The sequence below is a fragment of the Callionymus lyra genome, chromosome 6 (assembly GCF_982586985.1).
Source record: "Callionymus lyra chromosome 6, fCalLyr1.hap1.1, whole genome shotgun sequence".
NCBI classification, from domain to species: domain Eukaryota; kingdom Metazoa; phylum Chordata; class Actinopteri; order Syngnathiformes; family Callionymidae; genus Callionymus; species Callionymus lyra.
Window position 1 is genome coordinate 18,981,705 of NC_141823.1, and position 25,006 is coordinate 19,006,710.

General features: G+C 38.6%; 1 protein-coding gene across 1 annotated transcript; it reads left to right on the forward strand.

Annotated features, from left to right (window-relative positions):
* The first annotated feature begins 9,137 nt into the window (after positions 1-9,137).
* Positions 9,138-24,948, forward strand: vwa2 (von Willebrand factor A domain containing 2). The gene is made up of 14 exons (XM_087794066.1): positions 9,138-9,209; positions 11,469-11,530; positions 15,776-15,850; positions 16,619-16,752; positions 16,833-16,942; positions 17,799-17,996; positions 18,061-18,194; positions 18,537-18,666; positions 19,618-19,673; positions 21,004-21,111; positions 21,187-21,768; positions 22,692-23,243; positions 23,321-23,443; positions 24,743-24,948. The coding sequence occupies exons 2-14, from the start codon at positions 11,479-11,481 to the stop codon at positions 24,868-24,870; spliced, it is 2,382 nt and encodes a 793-aa protein (XP_087650192.1). The 5' UTR covers positions 9,138-9,209; positions 11,469-11,478; the 3' UTR covers positions 24,871-24,948.
* The last annotated feature ends 58 nt before the right edge of the window (positions 24,949-25,006 follow it).

Consider the following 25,006-nt stretch of genomic DNA (forward strand, 5'->3'; position numbering starts at 1 on the left):
GCTCACTCTATTTGAAACATTGGAGAGATGCCGCAAATACGAGCGCAGTATCCAAATGGAAATTTTGCATTTGAAGTTGCAGCACCCGAGGATGGTTTAGAGAAGGTTTGGCAATAAGAAAGAATCTGACTTCACTTTCAGCCCTTTCCAAGTATTCTGCTTGAAGACCAAGGGATTGGTGTGGAGAAGTATGGGGACAGATTGAGGTCCTTTCAATGCTGTCAACTTGGTATATCGGTTTGAAACTGTTCTCTTCTAGTCAGCTCCGCCTCGGTCTCACGACGAGACGACAACTCAACTATCAGGAACATTTGCAAAGGGCCTATTTGTTTTGTGGTGTCAGCGAAACATGGGTGGTGCGTGTGGATGTTGACTCTCCACCAAGGAGACTACGATCTCCTCCTTCGTCTCCTTCTGCCTCTGGTCATCCTTCGTCGTCTCTTGCCAGTTTTCTGGGTCCTCCTCCTTCTCCTGGGATAGGCCCGGCGCCTCCTGGTGCGGCGCATCCTGGTGCGGCGACTCCTGGATCTAGACTTGGACCTGGATCTAGACCGGGACCGAGACCGAGACCGAGTTGCACGTGCCATGTTCTTGCTTCTTTGTTATTTGCCTTCCTTCGGTTTTGACTCCAAAGTATCCAAACTCTTCTCAACCCAAACCTACCGGATGCCCCGAATTTATAACGTTCGCTCTCTTTGTTCTGGATTTAAAAAGGCGACGACGGCTGTTGTCTCAGGATGACGTAATCGTTAAGAGAACTAACTGGTGACATCATGGTCTCTGAGCAAATCAGTGCTTACTCGATCACTACATTGGATTGTAATGTAGATGTTTGTTTTTTTCTTGATACTCTCTGGAGAGAATTGGAAACAATCTCCTGAAAATCCACCTTTAAACAACAATAGATCCACAGATAGGCTTTCAGGTTTGGGAGAGATACCAATAGCAACATCAAGCTGTAGTCCATGCCACACAAATGTCCTCCTCAGCTAGTGCTGGTGATACTGAGAGGTTTTTAAGTTTTGTGGTTCCCATGTTAATGTTAATTTTAATTTTGAATTCAAGTGTTTTTCTAAAACAATTTGTGATAATGCAGTAGCAGGATTACTAGTGAAATTTTGACACTGTTGACCCTTTACCTTGAATGTTAACCAGCTCAGAACCATTTTATGAATACAGACTTTAGACTTTAGAATCACAGAACACCGTTGTGGATCAGCGTGAGGAAAGCAACCTTCTATTTTCAAGATAGACTCAACATGAGTGGGAAAATGTATGACTGTACACATCACGAAAAGGAATGTTTTAGGTGCAGAGCTGTCAGTTTGAAACCTAGGCTAAAAATGGCATAATGACTCATCCAACAATTGCTATAATCCTTACATAATGTTCTGTTGACTCAGCTGAATAATTCAGTTGATGTTGGCCGTTAGGTCAGAGTGATGCAAGTTCAGCAGAGACTACATTAGCTTGTCAGATTCAAGAGTTGGACGAACATGGGAAGCAGAGAAGAATACATGTTGCAACATCACCATGTTTCAATATAAATGACTGCTGCTCCGGTCGTCTTGAGCATCTTAAAAAGTGGTCAGTGGCCCTCACTCCACTCATGGACTATCTGAAGCCGTTCAGAGGATAATATTGGACTCTGTCTGGTCCAGGAGAAACTGCACCACCTACCTCTGGAGACTAGTGTCAGTGACATGTCATCATAGCTGCCAAGCATTTCTATCATATGTCTTTATGTTGAAGACTGCAAAACAGTTTCTCTCCTGGCTCTGGCTGACCACGACTGGACTTTGAGGAAGAACTACAAAACTTTCCAGCAGCTCCTCCAGATCAAAAGGGGACAAGTCAATGTAATTGGGAAGTTAGCTTCATGGGGATTGACTCTCTTTAAAGCAACTTTTTTAAAGAAGTTAACTGCGTTAAACCAGTGTCAGGCCGGGTGAAAAAGAGCACTTGGAAAAAGCAGAGACTCTGAGAGAGATGACGGTCTGTACGCTCAAAAAATAAAACATTGATTAAATGTATAATGCCTTGCACCTTATTAAATTAGGTAAATAAATGTACAATAAAATGACAAATTCTATCTTAATTATTTTTTACACAGCTAGTAGATATATACACACTTATATAGGGCTCATTGTTTATTTCTTCCATGTGTCGGACAATTCCTGATATCGCCACTTGAAAAAGAAGTATGCTTATGTAAATACTGTAACTGTCTTGGATACGCTCCTGCGTACTATTTGAAACAGATCCAAAAATCCCCTCCCTTCCTTTAATGTATATACCACTGTAATAAACAAGTGTTTTCACTTGTCTAACTGAAATGCTTTGAAACACACTAGACATCTTGTAGAGACTAAATCTATTATCACAAAATGTGTTTGTAAATATTTACTTACCCACTGGATGCAGAATAGCGTAGGACCAACTGCAGAAAAACAATTTCATTAGATTGTTTACACCTCGTGAATCCTTAATGTTACTTAAAGAAACCGTATGTAACATTATCTCTGGCTCGATTCCAATTCTCAGTTTGACCACTACAACTACGCCCTACCACTAGGTTTGCGCGTGCCCGCGAAGTGTAGTGGAGTCCCAATTCTACTTTCGGCGTAGTGATAGTGTTCAAGGTAGTGCCAGGTCTCCCTACTAGAGGTAGTGATGTCGGAGGCACACTTCGCAACCGAGTGCTGACGGAGAAGGAACCATGGCGAGCAACCTTGTGCATAAATGTGAGTATTCTTGCTTTAAAACTAGTGTTTCTTCATAAAATTCATGTGAAAGCATTGTTTTTGCTGATATTCCATGTTGCTAAAATATAAACACACGGTGAAGATGCTAACGTTAGCAATTGTTTGTTCGTAAACTTGAGTATGCATTATTTCGACGATATTCCATGCTAATAAACGTTTAAAAGTTGTTAACTTTTAACAGTGAAGACGTTAGTTGTTTGTGTATTTCATGTGAAAAGTATTGTTGTTTTTTACACGTAAAAACGATGTTTACTCAACGCTACTTTTAAGCATTCTTTCGACGATATTCCATGCTAAAATACACGTTTAAAAGTTGTTAACTTTTAACAGTGAAGACGTTACTTGTTTGTGTATTTCATGTGAAAAGTATTGTTGTTTTTTACACATAAAAACGATGTTTACTCGACGCTACTTTTAAGCATTCTTTCGATGATATTCCATGCTAAAATACACGTTTAAAAGTTGTTAACTTTTAACAGTGAAGACGTTAGTTGTTTGTGTATTTCATGTGAAAAGTATTGTTGTTTTTTACACGTAAAAACGATGTTTACTCGACGCTACTTTTAAGCATTCTTTCGACGATATTCCATGCTAAAATACACGTTTAAAAGTTGTTAACTTTTAACAGTGAAGACGTTAGTTGTTTGTGTATTTCATGTGAAAAGTATTGTTGTTTTTTACACGTAAAAACGATGTTTTTCGACGCTACTTTAAGCATTCTTTCGACGATATTCCATGCTAATAAACTTTTAAGAGATAACAGTGAAGTTGCTATTTCTTTTTGTATTTAATTAAAGCAAAGTATTTGTGTATGTATTATGTGTATTTTTGTATGTATTATGTGTACTTTTTGTACACTCTTTACTATACACTCTATACTTGGCCATTAAAAATATTAAAAAAAACAACATATCCGATATTACACAGGGACCCCAGAGGAAACCAGGAGGCTTATAAATTTCCGCACGGAAAATGAGGACCGGTTCAAGAAGTCCAAGTACACCTCTAAGGCACTATGGATGTGAGTTATGAGTTTAATAATTCATTAGCATGTTCTTTTATTCTGTTGAATCTGTAAGTTTACATTGCTGGTTGTGTCTATTTCAGGGAACTGTTGCGAGAGTTGGGCCTGGAGGAGAAGGTCACGGCCCAACAGGTTTCCAAAAAATGGGAAAACCTGAAAAGAAAATACAAGGTAGTAGTTTCATTCATGACTACTTATAAATACAATAAAAACAAAACTCATGATCGTTATTAGTTCTATATTAATAAAAATGTGTTTGTCCTTTCTCCCTGTGTCTCCATTTCTTTGCATGTGCGGCAGGAACTACGGACACCGAAGACGGGGAGTGGCACGGACAGGGGCGAGACGACTGCTGCCAACTGGCAGTATTTCGACCTAATGCACGAAGTGCTAGGTGGCAGGCCGTCGGTCGACCCCCCCCGCCTGATAGCCTCGGTCGTTTGTCCCACGGTAATGCTGCTCACTCATAAAAGCAACACTATTGATCATTTTCATTATTTGAATGTCTGGATTATAATTTGTGTTGCCATGTTCTACAGGATGCTGCTGAATCCTCCGAAGCGGGTCCGAGCACCTCCGTAGCTTGCCCCGACACACAACAACGCTCCCCAAGTCACAGCACATCGGGAGTTCGGACACCTCGCCCACACTCCCCAGGTCTGACATCTGGCGCCGGTCCAGCAAGGAGCCCAGCAAGGAGCCCAGGAACACCCATGAGGAAAAGAAAAAGAAATCCTGTTCTGGAATACCTCAAAGAAGCAAACCTGCGCGAGGAACGGCGGTTCTATGAGCAGGCCGCAAAGGAGGACGCACATATTGAAAGAACAGAGGCCCACAATGTCCGATTTGGTAACCTTTTAGAAAGGCTTGTGGACCACATAGTGTCCTGAGTGTTGTGTGGTCGTTGTGTGTTGTTTTTTTATATATTTAATTTGAACACTTTTTGATTTTGCTTGTTTGCTGTGATGTAATGAAGATTTTTTTTTACAATTTCTTGTTCTGTCATTCTTAAATACATATGTACATTCTATTAAATGTTAATATTTATATATTAGTACAATAAATGCAAATACAAATGTTAATATAAACATTTTAATGAGAAACACTTGAAAACTCACAACATTTTGAACTCAAGGAAATTTTGCACAAAAGGGCACAATTTTACTCAGGAACATCTTCAAACATTTGGGCAGCCAGTCTGTCTCTGGCAGCTGACCCAGATGTTTCTTGGCGTGCTTCAGGTTGAGGTTCGGGGAGGACATCTACAATCTCAACCTCTGGCTCAAGTGTGTCCCCATTGTCCAGGCAGATGTTGTGCAAAAAGGCACATGATGCAATTACATCGCAAGCAAATGTAGATTTTACCTCCAGTGCCCTAAACAGAGTTGATCGCCACCTTGTCTTCATCATACCAAAGGCCCTCTCTATAATGCTTCGGCCCCTGACATGATGAAAGTTGAACCGCCGCTGGACTGGCCAATTCACCGGCTGCTTGTAGGGTGGAAGCAGACAGAAGGGGCTCTCCAAACAAGGATACCCACCATCACCCAGAATGATGTAGCCAGGTGGGGGATAGCATCTCGTCCTATAAAATGGGCTGTTTTTCAAGATTCTAGCATCATGAACAGACCCAGGGTAACCAACAAAAATGTCCAGAAACCTGCCACGAGAATCACAAATTGCCTGCATGTTCAGGGAATAAAACCCTTTATAGTTCAGGTAGTCCAATCGGTGCTTCTCTGGTGGTTTGATCCGTATGTGGCTACAATCAATTGCTCCAACCACATTGTTGAATGCAGGACATCTGGACAAATCAGCAAAACCCTGACCAACTGATTGCAGCTCTTCCGGTAGTGGAAAGGAAATTATTCTGGTTAAGTTTTCCAAGATGTCCTGTGCCACTCTGTGGATGATTCGATGGACGGTCGTTTTCGGAATACCAAAGATCCTGCACACCACTTTATAGGACAGTCCATGAGCCAGCCAGTAGACGTATACGAGAACCTCTAGATCTTTTCCCCAGCCATGTGACTGATCTTTTCGTAGAAGCCTCTGCAGACTGGTCAGTGCCCTTCTGGTAAGGCGGAAATCATTCCGTAGGTCAGCTTCCACGTTGAACCATAACCGTAGTATGGGCAAGTTGAAGTTGGTTCTGCAGTACACTGAGAGAGAACCAGTCTGAGGAGGAAAATTACACAACATTAGAAATGTGCATCCAAATAAAATAGTTTGAGTAAAAGCTGCTCAAAATATGTTCAAATAACTTCAGGTTTATGTAAGCGAGATGGTAAACCTATTAACGACTGATAAATACAGCTACAATACGCTCTAAACATGGTTTACTACCGTTTGCATACTTGTATTAAAACAACAACAAAGAAGCACGTAAATAGATCGCTTGTATTGACCATTGCTAGCACGTTTAGCATTCCGCTTACAATTGTGGTCGTAAAAAGTTCATTAAACTCAACATACACCGATCAACACAGCTACAATACGCTCTAAACATGGTTTACTACCGTTTGCATACTTGTATTAAAACAACAACAAAGAAGCACGTAAATAGATCGCTTGTATTGACCATTGCTAGCACGTTTAGCATTCCGCTTACAATTGTGGTCGTAAAAAGTTCATTAAACTCAACATACACCGATCAATACAGCTACAATACGCTCTAAACATGGTTTACTACCGTTTGCATACTTGTATTAAAACAACAACAAAGAAGCACATAAATAGATCAACCAAATACATACCGTGAAAATTTGAAAAAGCGCTTCGAGGTCTCGATGATATCTACCTCTTTGAAAAGGTCGGCGTCGTCGTCTTGTTGAACTAAAACGTAGACATACAGTCATGAGCAAAGCCAGTGTTGCTGTTGCTGTTAAAGGCATGTTCTCATTCTATTCAGCTCTCAGTCGCTTCTGCTGACGTTTTATTCAGTCAGCGGCAACGATTGATGACGTAACGTAGGGTAGGGCGGGCCCAAATCTGAAGAGTGATGCGAAGGGCCTACCGGGTGGCGAAGTGGTAGTGGTAGTGGTAGTGGTAGTGGTAGTGGTAGTGGTAGTGGTAGTAGTCAAACTGAGAATTGGAATCGAGCCTTAATGTTTTCTGTCATCCCAGATATACATTTGAACAGTCATGACTTGTATAGTAAAACTCTCAATGTATTATTTTAACTTTGCTCCACATGTAGCTGTCTGGACGACGTGCCTGGGGAGTCTGTGAGTGTCATGTCATGAGCACCAAAGTGATTTACAGCAGTGGGTCAAAGACGGTGGTTTCATATGAAGTACTGATAGACTTTTTCAACCTACCAGGAAAGAAATATGAAAACAAAGGGAATTCACAACGTTGCAGTTAAACTATTCCAACACTAGGGAAAGCCAGAAACAATTCTTACATACAGTTTTATTTGGGTTGAAAAAGAAATAAAGACATGGCAGAAATGGAGCATACTGTAGATGTGTTTATGGTTTGTTGGTTAGGGATTCCGTGTGAATAAGTGTGATGACCTCAGACAAGGAAAGGGGTCTACTCTAATTTAACTGTGTTAGAAACATAAACAAGTTCTTGATACTGTCTTTTTCAGTTGAGGCTCAGCAGGTATAATACAGACCTTTAAAAAAGACTGTAATACTGTGTTATGTCAAACATGTTTACCTTTGTTTCATTCCAAATACAAGTACTTTATACCAAGTCATTTTCCAAAAGGGTAAAAAAAATTGCAAAGGGCAAAAAGCCAAAGGGACAATTTTACTTTTTTTTAATCGTATAACCAAAACTCTAACGCCCTACTACTAAGTACTAATCAGCTGGGATTGGCTCCAGCACTTTCTGCTTATCTAGCTGTAGGTCAGGCTGCAACTATCAACACGCAGGTCCAGACTTTCCTCTTTGTAGCTCTTCCCTGGGGACCCCAAGGTTTACCCAGGCCAACTGAGCAGACATATATTAAGCTTTTCTGGATGTACCTACCAGTGAAAGGCTACATGAAAACCTCACCATTGAGAAGTCCGGGAGATGTTCCAGTCATTGACTCCTCTCAGTGCGTATAGTTAGAATATAGCAATGCTAGAAAATAGATACGTAAGAATACAATGTGAATGAAATGTTTTGATTAGCAAAAGTGAGTGGAGAAGTTGTGATGTCATGGATTGATTGTATAACAAAGCCCACGTGGCTTTTTTGGCACCACATTAAAGAAGGCAGAGACTATAAATTTGGGAAATCGGCTACATCTGGCACCGAGAACCAATTGGATAATTTGGACATAACCCGAAGAGAACCCAACCTAAAGAAGCAGCTAAATGGCTCGTGCAAGATCCCGATCCCGATCTCGCCGGCGCAGCCCGACCCCCTATCGGCGGAGACGCAGGGCTACAAGGCGTAAGAGGAGAGTGCGCCGACGGGCCGGCTCTGGAAAGAGACGCATGCGTCGCAGGGTGATGAGGCGCAGCAGACGCCGTGGAGCGAGGAGGCGAAGAACACGCAGGAAGAGATAAGATATGCTCCTCAGAAGGAACATATCACTGACCTACAAACGATCAGTCACAACAACCATACTCTGCTGCAAAGCAAGAGACTCGTGCTTACCCTTGCACGAGGATCAAGCTAGGCAGTCTTCTCTGGATCTCCTTGCACAATGACCAACTCTCTGCTCCTTCAACATCACCTCTGAAAGCTCCCATAAGCTCAGAACATGTGGGAAGAGGATAACACAGCACGACGCCTGACTGCATCCATGGGTTTTTCTCCGGGTTAAATTCTTCTTTCTGACTACCACCTATCAGAAAATAGTACTAGTGATAACGATTAGCATCAACATCACAAGAAGTGTTTGACAACACCACAGATGTCAAACATGAAACACACATTTTGAATCACAACAATGACAACAAGAAGCGAGGAATGATTGTTCAGCCAACCTGCAACCATCTGCAAACAGAGACTATAGGAAACTCAATCCAAATGTATTCTCGGTTCACTCTCTCTGTTGCAATTCCTTGCATGTCAAATAAAACATTGATTCAAAATGTCCTGATTCTCTCTTTTTATTCCAATACACTTCTTATTTAACAGCATTGTCCTGTTCAATTGCTGCCTTTTGTTCAAAGTCATTAGTTATTTGACGATATGATTTTGTAACCTAGTGTTTATTTAAGACCAAATAACAATTTCTGAAAACAAATTTGCAACTTAATAAAGTGTCCATAAAATTACTTTCCAAAAATAAAATAAAAATAAATGTCAGAGGGAGGTTTATTGTGAAAGTTCACTTCCGACAGCGAGTGAGTGACGCTGGTGGACGGAAGGTCGCATCTACCCTCAGCCCAGCAGAGGAGCTCAGACGCACCAGGCTGGATGTCTCTCTGTTCATCCTGCATTCTCTGAGGCAATTTATACTGCAGACCACGGTGAGTTTCCACCAGTTACTGCGAGGTTTTTTTTACACGATTTGCTTCGTTTAGAAACATTTTGGTTATTTAAAAACGTTAATATATATTATACGGTATACTGCAAAATGTTTTAGGAAAAGAATAGCGATTTTTTCCTGTGATAATACGTCGTATAATGTTTGTGTAACATATTGTAAAATGTTTAAACATTACCTACAACTTTTTAATGGGTTTTAACTCATTTCAGCTCATTTTATAACTTACGAAATCGAATCTTTAATATCATTTTGTCACGTGATTTTTTTTTTGGTTGCTGTTCTTAATGTGTCATTTTAAACTAGTTGTTTGATTTGAATTCTGCTCTTTTTTAAAGCACTACGTGATTTATGTCAGTCTAAAAGTGCTATAGAAATACATCTATAATATGAATAATTATAATTATAATCATAATAATAATTATGATTATTATTATTGTAGGAAAAGAAGTGAATACGAAAGACTGGTAAATAAACAAGGGTGATCGGACATCAAGTTTGAAAAAGTCTGAAATAAAATAAATGTTCAGCATTTGCTAGTAAATGAATAATATTAAGCATAATAATCATTACTTACTGTAATAAATATTAAAATAATCTCTCATCCCTTGTTTTTGAGTTTTGACATCCAAGTAAATTAAATTGAAACCAAAGATACTTTTTAACGCTGTTAAACATAATCCACAAAATTACAAATTAAATAAATTAACTTATATTTGCAGCTATCAAGAAGAACTCATTTTGATCTTTGATTAATTTATTTAATTACTCGGGTCTCTCAAGGCATATTTTAAAATAAATTAGATTAATTATTTAGGCAGAACAAAAGATTGATATTGATTGATACACAATAAAAAAAGTGACATCAATTAATTCATTGTTGTTTACAGAGATCCAGTCATTGACATTGTGCCTCATTTTAAACTATTGTTGCCTTCAGACTTGTGTTTTCCACCAGCAGTGGGGAAAATTGATGTGTACTATATCATTAAAAAAAGGTAAATATAAAGTGCTATAAATTACAACATGAATTAACAAGTTCAGTACAATTGACTAAATTATACATACAGAATACACCTAATTATATCTGTAAGTAACTAATAACAATTATAATGCAGCTGTAATAATAACACACACTATATGTTTCAATATAAAAAGCTGAGAGGAGAATGAGTGATTCCAGAGTGGGGTGTGCCACTTGAGTTTGTAAAAAGGTTGTGGGCGCTTTTTCGAACAGCTGGAAAATGAAGAACGACCTGAGCATCAATTGAGAGAACCTACAGTTATCATACCACAAACTTAATAGTGGATCATCTACAAGATGGATATCTAGACATTACATGATTGAGAGTTTAAAAAAAGGACATCACAAAAGTTCACATAAGTATAGCTGAAGATCAACGTCAACCCTGTCCAGGGGTGGAAAACATGAGACAGATTGTCGCAAAAAAGTGGCAAAAATGACCAAACAATTGAATACCAACCATACCGGTCCTCTAGATATAGTATTTCTTGCTGCACTAGTAGACACAGGTAGTTCATAAGTCCAAGTAGGTCACCTGTTTGTTAGTTTGTTGTCTGTTTCTTTAGAAAAGTTTTTGTTAGATTTTCTTTTTTTTTTCATTTCAATGGTGTTTTAATGTATTATTCTGTAGTTTTCAGCGTGAGTCCAGGTTTAGTGTCAGATACATTCATTACAACTAGCTTCCCTTTACATTATTTTACTATACAAATCAAATATTGAGATGCTCCACCTACAGCCCTCAGGAGAGCCAGTGTTAAATGTTTGTCATGATGACTTGCACCCAGTTATAGTGTGCACTTAAGTTCTCATTTACTCGTTTCCTAGTGGAGATGAGAACTGCACAAAACTGTTACCAACTTATGATTTATGCCTAGCTGATGTTTAAAGGTCACTTTCTTGAGCTTTGTTTAAATACCCGTTCAAAACTACTTGTGTTTCCAATTCAGCGACGTTGTTCTCCAATGTCCAACAAAATCAACCTTATGTGTCCTCCCTTCTATTCTCTTTCTTTACTTATTAGCCACATCAGTGTATACAAATATTGATAGTACAGCAAAAGTGCATTGAAACAACTTTTTAAAACCATTTTTTTTATTGTAAATATGAGTAATTATTAATACTTTTGGAAAGTGTGTGATATTTTCATTTTCCAGCTTTCACTTTCTATGATACCATCTTCCATGCTGTCAGTCAGAAACCATGTATCTCTCATTCCAGGTGTTCCAACATGCACCCTGGTATCACCTGCCTCTCTGTCCCACTGCTGCTGCTTATTCACGGTCAGTTCATGGATTTAAAAAGTATCTTGAATTCAAGTTGGTTTTATTGTTTAATCTACATTTACTGGTAATAAAAACGTAATTCCTTGAATACAGGTACATCTTGTCACTAGATGTCTTTTTATAATGATTCTATTGTCCTTAATAAAACATTTTAATAACACAAAATGTCATTATTTCAGATTTTTGAACTATTTATTAGAATTTGTCAAACAGGTACAGACATCAAAGGAAGATAACAAATAGATAAAAGACAATACGCAACCATAGATGGTGAAGACAAGAATCTCTACAGGTTCAAATGACCTTTTATATAGATTCCATTTGGTCCTTTTTTTTACGAGTCCCAGCTTTTATCCTTAGTTCATAATTTCAATTTGGTGAATATAAAACCAAAAGTTTAGATTTCGGTGCATCAACATTCAGAAAGTTCCTCGTGATAGCTTTTTTTTATTGTAGAAAGTTTCAAAATTTTAAATAAATATACATCACTTTCTGACGGTTCAAGGGAGTGAGACCTAACAAAAATGTTTAAGGGTCTCTAGAGAATTTACTTATAGGATTTTTTTTTCAAGTGTGTTTATGACATTGACCCAGACTTTTTGCACCTTCTCACCTCAGAACTAGCCCAAAATACTTGAGAATGATTTCCAGATGTGTGATCACGTTCTCTCCCCTAGCATTATTTTACAATTCTAATTTGACTGTTGGTTTTCAGAATCTAATACACACCCAGGTGGAGAACCTGTAAAGTTGCGACAAAAGAAAAAACAGGCTTTTAATTTAGATAAGATTGACCAGAGCACAGTCTAGGAAATATTAAACATTGATTGGCTCTATGTGTGGAGCAGACAAAGAACAGTTTTTTATGGTGTCAGATTTAAGTTTTATAAAACACCGAAAAGCAACATTTTATATACGTAAAAGTACTTTTATGATCTGTAAATTGTGTTTATTGTGATCATAAGCTTGTCATGTGCCAACATTTCGATTAGCTAACTATTGAACCTTTGCGTTATCCCTGGGTCAAAGTGACCCGTTGGCCCGAAAAACAAATTGTGTTTGGAAGGCAGGGAGGTCATTCACCTTAACCCAGAGACAACACAAGGGATACCACAGACATATTTGTTTTTGGGCCACCAGGTGACCTTGACCCAGAGATAACACAAGGGATACCACAAACATATTTGTTTCTTGGCCACTGGGTCACCTTGACCCGAGGTAACACAAGGATTAAAAATGTGAAAATGAAGAAATATTGATATCAACTGAAATAAACTCCTGCCCAATTAACATGTTTTCTAGTGAATGTATGTGTTTTAATGTTGAACACTACGTGATGCATGTGGGAGGAAACCGGAGTTCCCAGGGTAAATCCAAGCAGTCTTGTGGAGGTAGATGTGTTGCACCATCCTGTGGCCCCTGAGAGCATCTGTCGCTTTTAGGGGTGGGACGGAAGAATGATGGTCACGTCTAAACAGATGTGGACACGGCAACGTGGTCCAGGACCTCCGCCCCCCTATGGAACCAATGGTTGGCGCTGTGGCACATGACTATCTGGACTAATGAGTTCACGAAACGTGTTAACTTTCATCCAGAATGTCCGACTTGTGCAGGGATTTTGGACTACAAATAAATGAACAGATCTGGGAAGAAGAACGTTTACAAAAACAACCACTTGATTATGAACAAATAACTCCATCTGTGGTCACTTGAGTGCAAGAAATCAACGCAAATGACTTCACGGATGAGATGAAATGTTAATGTTGCTCATACAATGTAGTCAAGCTGTTTTGCAACGTAAACCTGTCAAGTGTTCACTCCTGGAGCTACAGAATTCACATCAAGCTGGTCTCAAGTGATTTCTTACCTGCAGTGTCAAAAAGACGTCTGCAGCCAAAGTGTCGGCTGCGCTGCTAGAAGTGACTGTGTCGGTATGTGCCTGAGGGTAGAGGAGGATCCACGGGACAAGGTTGTTATCAAGTTGTTTTTCAAAATGACATCTTTAGGGCCGATCCAGGTATTTGCCTTTTTTTTTAAACTTTGAAAGTCAAGACGACAAACTTCTTAACCTTGACATCCACGCTCTCTTCCCTCTGTAATTATTTATATCCCATCTTGTTTATTGGCTCTATTGCAAGATATTATAGAAGTTAATAATGCCTTATACACCTCGAATTTGTCGCTATATTGAAGGGTTCACAAATATTTGACCCATTACATGAAATTCTGTAGTTTTTATGAAAGATATCTCCACCTTTTAAAAATGTCAGCTGGTTAAAGAATTAAGATCATCACATCAATAGTTAGGCTTTATATAGCTTTAATTAAATTTGATAAAAAGAAAGGTTAAATTACAAAAAATATCCCAAATTTGAAAATGTGGTAATTCTTTCAGATAATTGAATAAGTTTAGTGGCACCATTATCTCAAATCTACAATTGTAAACTTTGACATCTAGACTGATGAAACCTTGAAGTTTCAATGGGTTATTTATTGGTCCTATAGCAAAGTTAAAAAGACAATTATAAATATAAAGTATATAGGTATTTTGAAAGGGTCTGAATCTAGGTGGAAACTAACTTAAAATAAGAAAATAAAAGATGATCAAAGCTTCTCTCGGACATTGTCAACAAGTTTGTTTGTTTAAACTTCTAGTTGAGTAATAGCTACATTCATGTAATTACATTTCACGTTTCATTGATGATGAAAAAGTAATTAAATTGAAGGTGATTTAACAAACTGATCCACTTTACACATCATGATTGCACCTTCAACTGAAGCCAGTAATCTTTCTCATAGATTTCTAAGTGCTGCACAGATTAACATACATTAATCATTGAATGAACGAAGTGCACTTTTGTCCACAGATCTTTTTCTTTAGCCCTGCACTTTTGAGGGAGAAAACTAATGAGTTCAAAGCCTGATTTCAAAGCATGTAATAGCTGCCTTGTGCAATGGTTCTGAAACAGCTGCTCAGGCAAAATATACCTCTGAACATCATACTTATCAATTGGTCGTTTGTAAACACATTTAACATTAAACTATTCACGGGTCTTTCTACCATGTTTCGTACCAGTTTCCTCTCTTGTCAACTAATGTAAATTTACGATGAATAACGTGAAAATATGATGTCATTGTTTTCAATGTCTGATAAGTTATTTACCTAAATGACAACTTGTCTCTGGACTCACACCAAATGCAGTTGTTTTTTGGGGCCAATCGGTGCCAATACCCCGCATTTCGGCGACACCGACAGTGGTTTTCTATACAGAGAATAATGATGTAATACGTTCATTTCATCACATTATTCTTGTAATCTGATGTGTGTCTGTTGTTATCAGATTTATTCCAGAGATATACCATGAATTCAACTTTTATAACACTATACATTCACAGAAGCTATGTTTTTCCAAGACCTGCCCCCCCCACAAGTTACAAAATGAACCAAAGGGCTGCTTCCTTTGTCATAAGCTGAAGAATGATTTTCAGTTGGCGAAAAACTGATTAATTAATTAAACTGACGTGTAATTGCTATTACTGAATCCATGCTTAATTGGTAAAGCAGCACTAAGGAGGATCCACACGGATAGCATTTTACGTGTAATTCTTCCCTCTAAAAGCCGACACATTGATGATGTTTTCCTGGTTGACATGTCTAAAGAAAACTGGAAAAATGAGATAATACATTGCTTTGTATATTGTTGGCAGCAAGTCAAAAACACATCACCAGAAAATCGTGGTGAATCAGCCACTACAGAGAAATCAATAGACATTGTTTATGCTGTCTCCATTGTTGGAACAGTTTAATTGCATTTTCCTGAAAACTGAAGCGTCTCCAACCGTTTTGTCAAAATCTGCATGTGGATTAATTTAGACAAGGAGAGAAAGGCTCTTGTTGGGTCACATTTTTCCTGGAGGAGTCAAAAAGTTCTCTCACTAATTGATAGAAATCAATGTAATTAAAAGCAACCCTAGAGCTGATGAAGGTTCGTGAAACTCATGTGTTATATTTAAAGCTCAGATACCCTCATGTTAGGTTCAAATAACATAACTGATTATTAAGCAGAGAGCGCCATCTAGTAGTCTCTGAAAACAAGGACCGTGTTAATGAAGCTTCATTAGACCATCACTGGTGTAAAGCAGTTTGGTGGTCATAGGGAGGAAAATAAATCAATCCTTAATCTTGACGTGACTTGTGAACATGTGATAGAGTTTAATGGCGATTTATCCTTATCTTTCTAGTTCAACCTGGTTCTACTGTGCAGAAAATTCACACCAGTCGTGAGAACATCATGAAGATCAACTCAGCAGGAGAAAGTAAGTTCCTGACCTGTACACCATTATATACTTTATTAATTAAACAATAATGGGAACTGAAAATAAACCGAATATGTCAAATTAAATCACTAAATCCAATACAGGAGATTAATAATCTATTAAAGGTTCATCTACTGACTTGTACCACAAATCTACAAAGGAGCAAAAGCCAAAAAATTAAGAAAGAAAACTATTTATATCATTATTAAATACCTGTCATTAAATAATTAAATATACTAGCAGTACAACGTTTGTACGCTCTTTTTCATTTTTGTTTTTGCCACTTGCATTTTAGATACATACACAAGACCCCAAACTTGTTAACATAGTACATTTATGGAATTGTGTGAAAAAGAAAAGAAAAAAAACTTTAGGTTTAGACTGGCTATCCTGCCTTATTGTCAAAATGTTTCCTCTTGACAGCTTTGTTTCAACTGTTCAAGTTATGTAGAAGGTTGTTAAAACACCACTCCAAGCCAGATTTGACAACCATATACAGTATATTATGGAAAAAACTTACACTGCAATGAATCATCTGAAGATCACAAGCACCATCTATCCCTCCATCGAAGAACAAAAATGGAACGGGAAAGCGATTAGTATTTCTGGAAATGTGGATGATACTCTCGTCATTCAGGGACAGAATTATTATGTAAACTTATTTACTTTAACATGATGGTCAGGGAGTGGCTTTAGACTGAAAGTGTAACTTTAAAAAAATGCATTTAGTTTAGTTTAAGGTTTAACAAAGTCTGTCTGTTTGAACAGGGATGCATTGCTCAGCAGCCATTGATATCCTGTTCCTGATGGATGGCTCCTACAGTGTGGGAAAGGGTAGCTTCGAGAGATCCAAGCACTACGCTATTAAACTCTGCCAAGCTCTTGATATCGGACACGATAAGGTTGGTATATTCACTGTAACTGTCACTTATCTTTTATATAGTTCAACAAGATAATCACACATAGAAACAAACTTCCTCAGGTACGGGTTGGCTTGATTCAGTACGGCTCCAGTCCTCATCTGGAGTTTGCTTTGGATCGTTACACCACGAAACAGGAGCTGAAAAAGAAAATAAAGAAGGTCACTTACAGGTGTGTGTTTGTATGATATTATAACATATACATATGTGTTAGTTGTCATGATCTCATTCTATTTATTGGCTTTTTCTTATAATGTCAGGCTAATACTGTAAAACAGTTGTTCTTTTTCTATTTCCATTGTGAATCTATGGATGTGATGAAGGGGGATTTGACTCCCATCATCAATACAAGATCTTGGTGAATCATGAATTCCACAAAACAAAGCAATACAAATGTTTCTCATTGTTCTCTTAACATCACAACATACTGCCGTGACAGAACAGTAAGGAAAGGAAGCAAAAAGCAGACCTTCATAAAATGTCAATTGGTGAGGTTGAGCTCGCGAGCTAGTAATACTTGGTGACCTATCACTGATGTGGCAGATGCTGTGAACCATGAACTGTATCCTGTGAAAGAAAGATCCGGTGGGGGGGCTAACGAATGGCTTTAAAAGGGTAACATGAAACTTGGGGGGGGGGAACCTTTAGATTATCAAGGAAGTCATGCTTGGGCCGTTGGCTTGGTCCTAACTGTTAGTGACAGTAACTGCCGGCTTTTTACAGAGTCTGGCAGGATTGCCTTCTCAGTGCCAACCATCCTCGGTTATGAGGCTGTGATAAGATGCTTTGTTTGCTACTCCGATGGGAAGCTCCTTCACCTCTTGGATTCACAACGATAGAATATTTAGAATCGATTTTTTTTTTAGGTACCTCAATTAGAACCTGTTAACAGTGCAAGACCTACCATACCCACAGCTCCTCCCTCAGCCTAATTGATTATGTACTAATGGGAAAAAGTATCTGTAGTATAATTCCTTTCACGTTGTTGTGTTTAATCAAAGACAGTGTTTCCATCCTTGAGCCTACAGGGGAGGCAGCACCCAGACTGGACTGGCACTGAAGCATGTGCTGAGAAAGGGTTTCCCTGGCGGCCGCAACACCTCCACCGTGGCTCACATCATTATACTGGTGTCTGACGGAATGTCACAGGGCAACGTGGCACAGACAGCGGCACAGCTGAAGGGATCAGGAGTCTTGTTTTTTGCCGTGGGTCTGCGCTACCCAAGGTATGTTTGCTTTATGTCTTTGAAGTTAATGTGGCGTATAATCCTGGATACGATGATTTTTCAGGTGGGAGGAGCTAGATACTTTGGCCAGCGAGCCCATTGAGAACCACGTCTTTTTCGCTGAGCACTTTGAGGATGCCGTCAACGGACTGTACACAACATTGATGGCCTCCTCTGTCTGCAACAACACACTTGAAGGTAGCTTTTATTTACAATGCCGACAACTGATACAAATATACATTTATTATCTATGGTAACAGATTTGAAAAGATTTGAAATTTTAATTATATAATTGGATGGTTCAGATTTAAACCCTTTTATCCTTTTTATCTGGAACAAGATAGAAATCAGACAACCTGTCTTATTGTCTGGCTCTGTCTGGTATTTATGAGCATGAAAATGAAATAAACTAATCTCATCCAAGTCCTGTAACAAACAATGCAGTGGACGTGTATTCAAAAGAATTGATCAGATTAAAGACACAGAAAGTGTTTTGGTATAATGTTAATAATACATACCTATGTTGTCTCCTTCCACCAGGGTGTCAGCTGGAGTCCTTTCCCTGTGAAAGAAGAACACTACACACAGTCAAAGAGCTTCAAGGAAATTTCATGTGCTGGAAAGGCTCCAAAGGGAACGACCCATACACATCTCTGTGTCCCTATTACAGGCAAGTGGACACACAAATAAAAGAGAAATCACTCTCTTTAATGGATTTTGCTCTAATAATGTATGTTCAAATGGAAAACGAGCCACTAACCACATTGCTATTCATGCAGTCTTTCGTTTCAAGAATGCATTATTGTTATTAATATTTTCACATTTGCTAACGTTGCAACGTCTGCAAAATTCTCCGCTTTGAATCCTCCATAGAGAGAGTGAGTTGGCCTTGAAAAACAACCTTTGTCCTCAGAGGATGCATAGCTTTTAAGATATACAATACTTGCATGTTTTTTCCTTTGTTCTTTTAATTATTTATCAAGCCAAATATACAGACAAATCAAGACTAACCTGCTCTGCTGGGTCGCAGTTAACTTCAAGTCCACACAAACCCCAAATATCAAGATGTGAAGCAGAATCTTTGAACCTATTGTTTTCTAAGGGGCACCATGCCAAGGCCACACATTTGGAGAAGGTCTGTGAAACAGAGAAAATTGGCAAGGAAGACAGTAAAATGAAGAAAGGCAAGATTGAGATGTGAAAGTATCCATCCGTCAGATCTATTGACCTCATCCAATTCTGAGTTAGACACTGTATAGCAATTAGATTACTGTCAGCATCCTGAATGATCACTATTCTGATGGACATTTATGGACATCCTTGGAACCAGAAAGAAAGAACCAGAGTCTTGATGTCTGCTTTAACTCTGTCAGAATTTAGTGGCATCGACTTCTGAATCCCGCTATAAGAACTAGGTTGATGATAGAACTGTAGAACTAGCCTCTTCTGCTTATTGCTGTTGCTTTAAATCACTGAAAAAATGAATACCAACTCAATTGAAGCATCTTGGGACTTCTTCATCTGGCCTTCCAAAAGTGGCTGAAGTGGTTACTCAGCCAAGCTAACATTGATTATGAAAGAGGAATTTATGCATTTATAACTTGTTTTTCTCTTTATGCAGGTATAAGAAGACCTACAAACATCATCTGTCTGTCTGCCACCGTACCATATGTCCAGGTATATTCCTACTCTCTAACCTTAACTTTGCTCACAAAATAAATAGATAGATGGATTGAAGAATAAATGGAACGCATGGTAGCGCTGGGCTGATGAAACTTCATAAAGCAGTGCCTTATCTTTTAGAGCCCAGCAGGTGGCGCCCTCATTTTGAAAATGATGTGAGGTTTCAAAAAGAATAGATATTAATAGAATCGTATTTTATTATTTGTTTTCAAAGTTTCTACATGTAAGTTTGCTCAGTGGCCTCTATATAGAGAAAGATGTGTCTTGTAGCTTTATTTTAATAGCGCTGCAGCTACCACTATCTAAGTGCTGTCTGCTCCTGGGCATATGCACTTGTATGTCCAGAAGATGTAAGCAGGTGCTCTTTGAAGAGATGAAAGAATTGAGTCAAATGCTCACAACAGGTTTTGTTTTTCTCTGCACTGTGACTACAGAACAATCCAGTGTTGTGTTTACGACACAGGCAATACAATTTCTGATTCTTAACTGTGCTACTAATGTATATTTGATATTACAATATAGCCTTTTCTAATTTGTCTATGTGATACATTATTCATATAGATATATCTCCCAGCCCTTCTTGGGATGTACAGTTAATTGAAAAAACTACAGAACAAGGCACAATAAGACTGCCAACTGAGGTGGAATGTGAAGTATTCTGTGATGATGGCTAGTGGAATTGAACTGTCAGTTACAGAAGGAGGTACAGGCACAGGTGGAGAAGAACAAAGCCCTGTTGAAAAGAATCCTTTGATGAAAAAACTCATGGCATCTGAGAATTTACCTTTTTCATTCCAGTGCTCAATGAACAGTTACAAAATGTTGGAGGTAATAAGGAACCTGTGAATTATGTTGGCATTGGAGTTAAATACCAACACTGAATTAAATAGACCCCATTCCTGGCTGCAACGTATTTAAACTGAAAGGTCCTGGCCTACGGAAGCCAGAACTACCATAGCAACTGCATAAGGCTGTGATTTTATCCTGTGTCCACCACAAAAGACGCTCTCCACCATGGTGAAGGTTCATCCCAAAAAATAATGGCATATAAAGGGCAACTCCAGGGTTTAACTTTTACAGGCAAATAATAAAATAATTTACCAGGAATACGGACCAGACTCTTACTGGTCATAATGCCATTGAGGAGGTCCTCAAAGTAACCCATCGATCGCCCCATACATTTATGTCCCTTATAACCTTTTGTTTGGATGAGTACAGCTCTTAAAGACTGGTGGATTATTTAGGTATTACTTGGATATAATGTCTGATCACATCAGGTCAGAGCCTAAAATGTAAATTAAGTCACTGGTATGTCTCCTTCCAGAACCCTGCGACATGGAACCATGTCTGAATGGTGGTACCTGTGTGTCAGAAGGTCTAGACGACTACACATGTGTTTGCCCACCAGGTTACGGCGGAGATCCACACTGTGGTGAGTTTTTCTTCCTGGAAATGTGTTCTATGTTTACTTTCTCTTGGTTTCTTATTCACTACTTTTATTCATTAGCTCCAGCTTTGGCTTTGGATTGTTCTATTGACCTGCTCTTCCTCCTGGAGGGTTCTGCCTCACTCACCCCGCAAGGCTTCCGCCAGCTCAAGACCTTCCTGAAGCGCTTCCTGCAGACCGTAAAGATCTCTGACACACCCAGTAAAGTTGGCGTGGCAGTGTTTGGAGGAGAAACGCGGGTGGAGAACATAGTCTGGAAGTTCAACGGGGACCTTAAAAGCCTGTTAAAGTCAGTAGATGCACTTCAACCAGTTGGAGGTCTGACAGAAACAGGCAAGGCGCTTCGATACATCACTCGCCACGGCTTTTTGAGCGCCCCGGTCTTTGCCGACGTCACAGACGACCTGCCGCGAGTGGTGGTGTTAATCACAGCGACTCCTTCCGTGGACGATGTCGTGGAGCCGTCGACGTATGCACGAGACCGAGAGATGTTCCTCATTGCAATAGGACCAAACCATCTGAGGGAAGAAATGAACAACATCACTGGCAATCCCCAAAGGACTGTTACGTATTCTTCACCTGATCAGTTGAATGGAAAAATCCCAGAGCTCAAAGCCAAGATTTGCAGTGTTGATACACAAGGTAAGACAGAACCTTTACTTTATGCTCCCTCGATTTAGAATTTTTATAGAACAAAATACACAAAGATGAATGCCATATAAATGATGTTAATTGAAAAAGAGCTGCAAACATAAGGAAGTAAATGTGTGTCGTCAGATTTTGAATATGAATTCCTAACATTGCATTATTCAGCATCAAAATAGAGTTTTACACTGAACTTATTCATGCATTAAAAAAAGGATATTTATAAAATATGTTTTATTTTGATGCTGCAAAAGTTCTGTGTCTGAATGTACATGCATTCATATCTTGAATTATGTTAAACTGAATCTTTTTATTTTTATATAAAATAAAATTGTTTTACATTGCATTTTCCCATAACATTTAATTACATTTAATTTTCTACAGTGATTTTTAAAAATTGAATATTTTTACACTTTGACTTTTACACTGAAATGTAAATGCTGAAAAGAAGCTTGCGAAAAAACAACGGTGCTTCAATTTTTTTATTCAAAGTTTGATTTAAATGCTGTAAAAAGTATTGATAGAAATTCATATTCAAAATCGATTTATTTACATTGAATATTGTTTTTACATCAAATGAATTGTATATTTGATATTTTACACTGGATGTTTTATAATGTCTGTAACTTTTTTTTTACAAATTGGATTTTAAACTGAATTTATTCATGCACTGAACGAAAATTTCAGTTTTAGTAATTCACATAAGTCTTAAGGCGCACATTTACTTCCATGTACATTGAGGTTCACACTTTGAATTTTAAATATTATTTTCATATGCTTAAAACAATGTTGTGATCCCCTTTTAGCTCGATTAGTCTCATTTTTATTGTCATTTATTTAAAAATCTGCACTGTTGTGGTTAGAGGGAAGTAATACAATACAATTCACACAAAAGGCTAACACTATCTTTCATCGATCAGGTTGTCTTGGCCAAGCAATCGACCTTGTGTTTGTTCTGGACGCCTCTTCTGGAGTAGGACGGGACAACTTTGAAACCCTGCGCAACTTTGTCCGCAGCCTCACAGTCCAGTTTGACATCAATCGGGATGTTGCCCAAATAGCTGTTGTAGTCTATGGCCGCCGTCCCATGACAGTGTTTAACCTGGACTCCCACGACACTGGCTCTGCAGTCATGATGGCCACCGACAAGGCCAGCTACATGGGCGGTGTGGCTTCCACTGGTTTAGCTCTACTGCATGTTCACTCTGAGGTCATGACCGTCGCAAATGGAGCGAGACCTGGCGTGAACAAGGCTGTCGTGTTAGTGACCGACGGCTCTGGTAGTCAGGACACTGTGGCGGCCGCCCAGGCCATGAGAGACGACGGAGTGTTTTTGTACGTGGTCGGTGTCGGGGATGTACAGCAGAAGAGGCTCTCGGTCATCGCAGATTCGCAAGATCGGATGGTCACAGTCCCTTCGTACGAGGATCTCAAGTACTTTGAGGATGTGCTGGTGCAGATGTTGTGCTCAGGTGACATTAACTTTCTTTTGATTGATGAAAGATGTTTGTCATTTTATAACTTTATGTTCACGCTGTTCTTGAATCAGAAGTGAAAACACCAGCGGACCTTTGCAAGCCCAACCCTTGCATGAATGGAGGGACCTGCAGTCTGTTAGGAGGAAGTTTCCACTGTCATTGCACAGGCTTTGAAGGTCCACACTGCGAGACACGTGAGTATCTTCTGTATTCTGAGCAATTAATGCAAAACTATCAATGTTGTCATAGACATCGATGTGGGTGCGATGGAGGCCAAGTCTGACTGACTAAAAATAGTTAGAGAGAAACCATCTCTTTGTATGCTTTTCATTACTATCATGTCGGTCTGCATTGGAAAAGCATGTGAAAAAAGGAAGTGAAGTCACCAAGCAATATCATTGACTATGTGCCATGTTTTTCCATGGTTTAGACCAGGGCTGGGCAATAAAATGACTAAGGGGGCATTATACACTTTGACTGTCATCTAACAAGAAAACAAAACATAATCGAAAATAAGATATATATATATTATAAATAACAATATTTACCAATAAAGAATTTATTAAACATTCATTGAAAAATTATGAAAAAACATATTTGTTCTAAATATAATCTCAATAGTGTGGGTCAATACATTTTCACAAAAAGGACAAACAGGGAGAAGGTTTAAAAAAAGTTTTATATTTAGGGTTAATTCAATAAAAACTGCAAAATGTCCTACTCGGTTCAGTTGTATTCTGACCTCAAAAAGGTCGCATAAATATTCACAGAGGTAAAAAAAACTGGTACAAGTACAGTTTCATATTTTATTTAAATTCCCTGGGTGTGAAACTTTGCTGTTTAGTGTTTTGGAAGAAATTTAAGACACACCCACTAAGCTCCTCAGCTCCTCCAGCTCTCGTTTCTGTTGTGCTTGAAAAACTTAGCTCACTCAAAAATGTTGTGTATAATGAGTTTTTACACAAGATATTTCGCCATTATTCTGAATAAATAACAAATATTTGCCTATTTCTTGCTACACAAAGCAGTGTTGAGTGTAAGCGATTCAAGATCTGTAAATTGCCCAGTTTTCCCCAAACCTCACATTTTTTAAGTTATCAGTATTCTAGAATCTTCTTCAGTTCCCCAAACACCTTTTCAGCAGTGGGTCAGAGAAAGTGATTTCATATGAAGTACTAAGAGACTTTTGGAAGTTGCCAGGAAATTAAAACCAGAAACTGAAATAACAAGAAACTTGTATCTTTTTTGTAAACAAAAGTTGAAGCTGTAAAGTGAGAATGTCAAAAGAAGACATGACAATGCAGCTACACTCTTCTCAATCTGGGGGGAGCCAGAAACAATATTTAAAATCTTAAGTTTTGCTGCTTATTTTGCTTATACGCTAACTTGTCAGTAGTTCATCTGAAAAATATAAAACATACTTAGATATCACAAAATGTCTCACATTTTAAACAGTCAACTCGTTACTTAATACTTTATTTGTAAATTTCCAGGAAGCTCCAGACCTGCGACTAGAGGAGACGTGTATAAACCATCACTGTCGAGGAAGAAGAGAAGACCCAACACTTACCAGGAGATGCTTCATCACTACAAAGTGCAGCGCAGAAGACATTCTGCATAACATGAAACCACATGTACACATGCATGTACACATCCAAACATACAGTATACTCTTTTGAGAGTAGAATAACAGCAACTAAGAAACAAGGATGTTTTAGTCTTCATAGCAGTATTTGATATATTAACAGTAAACCGAT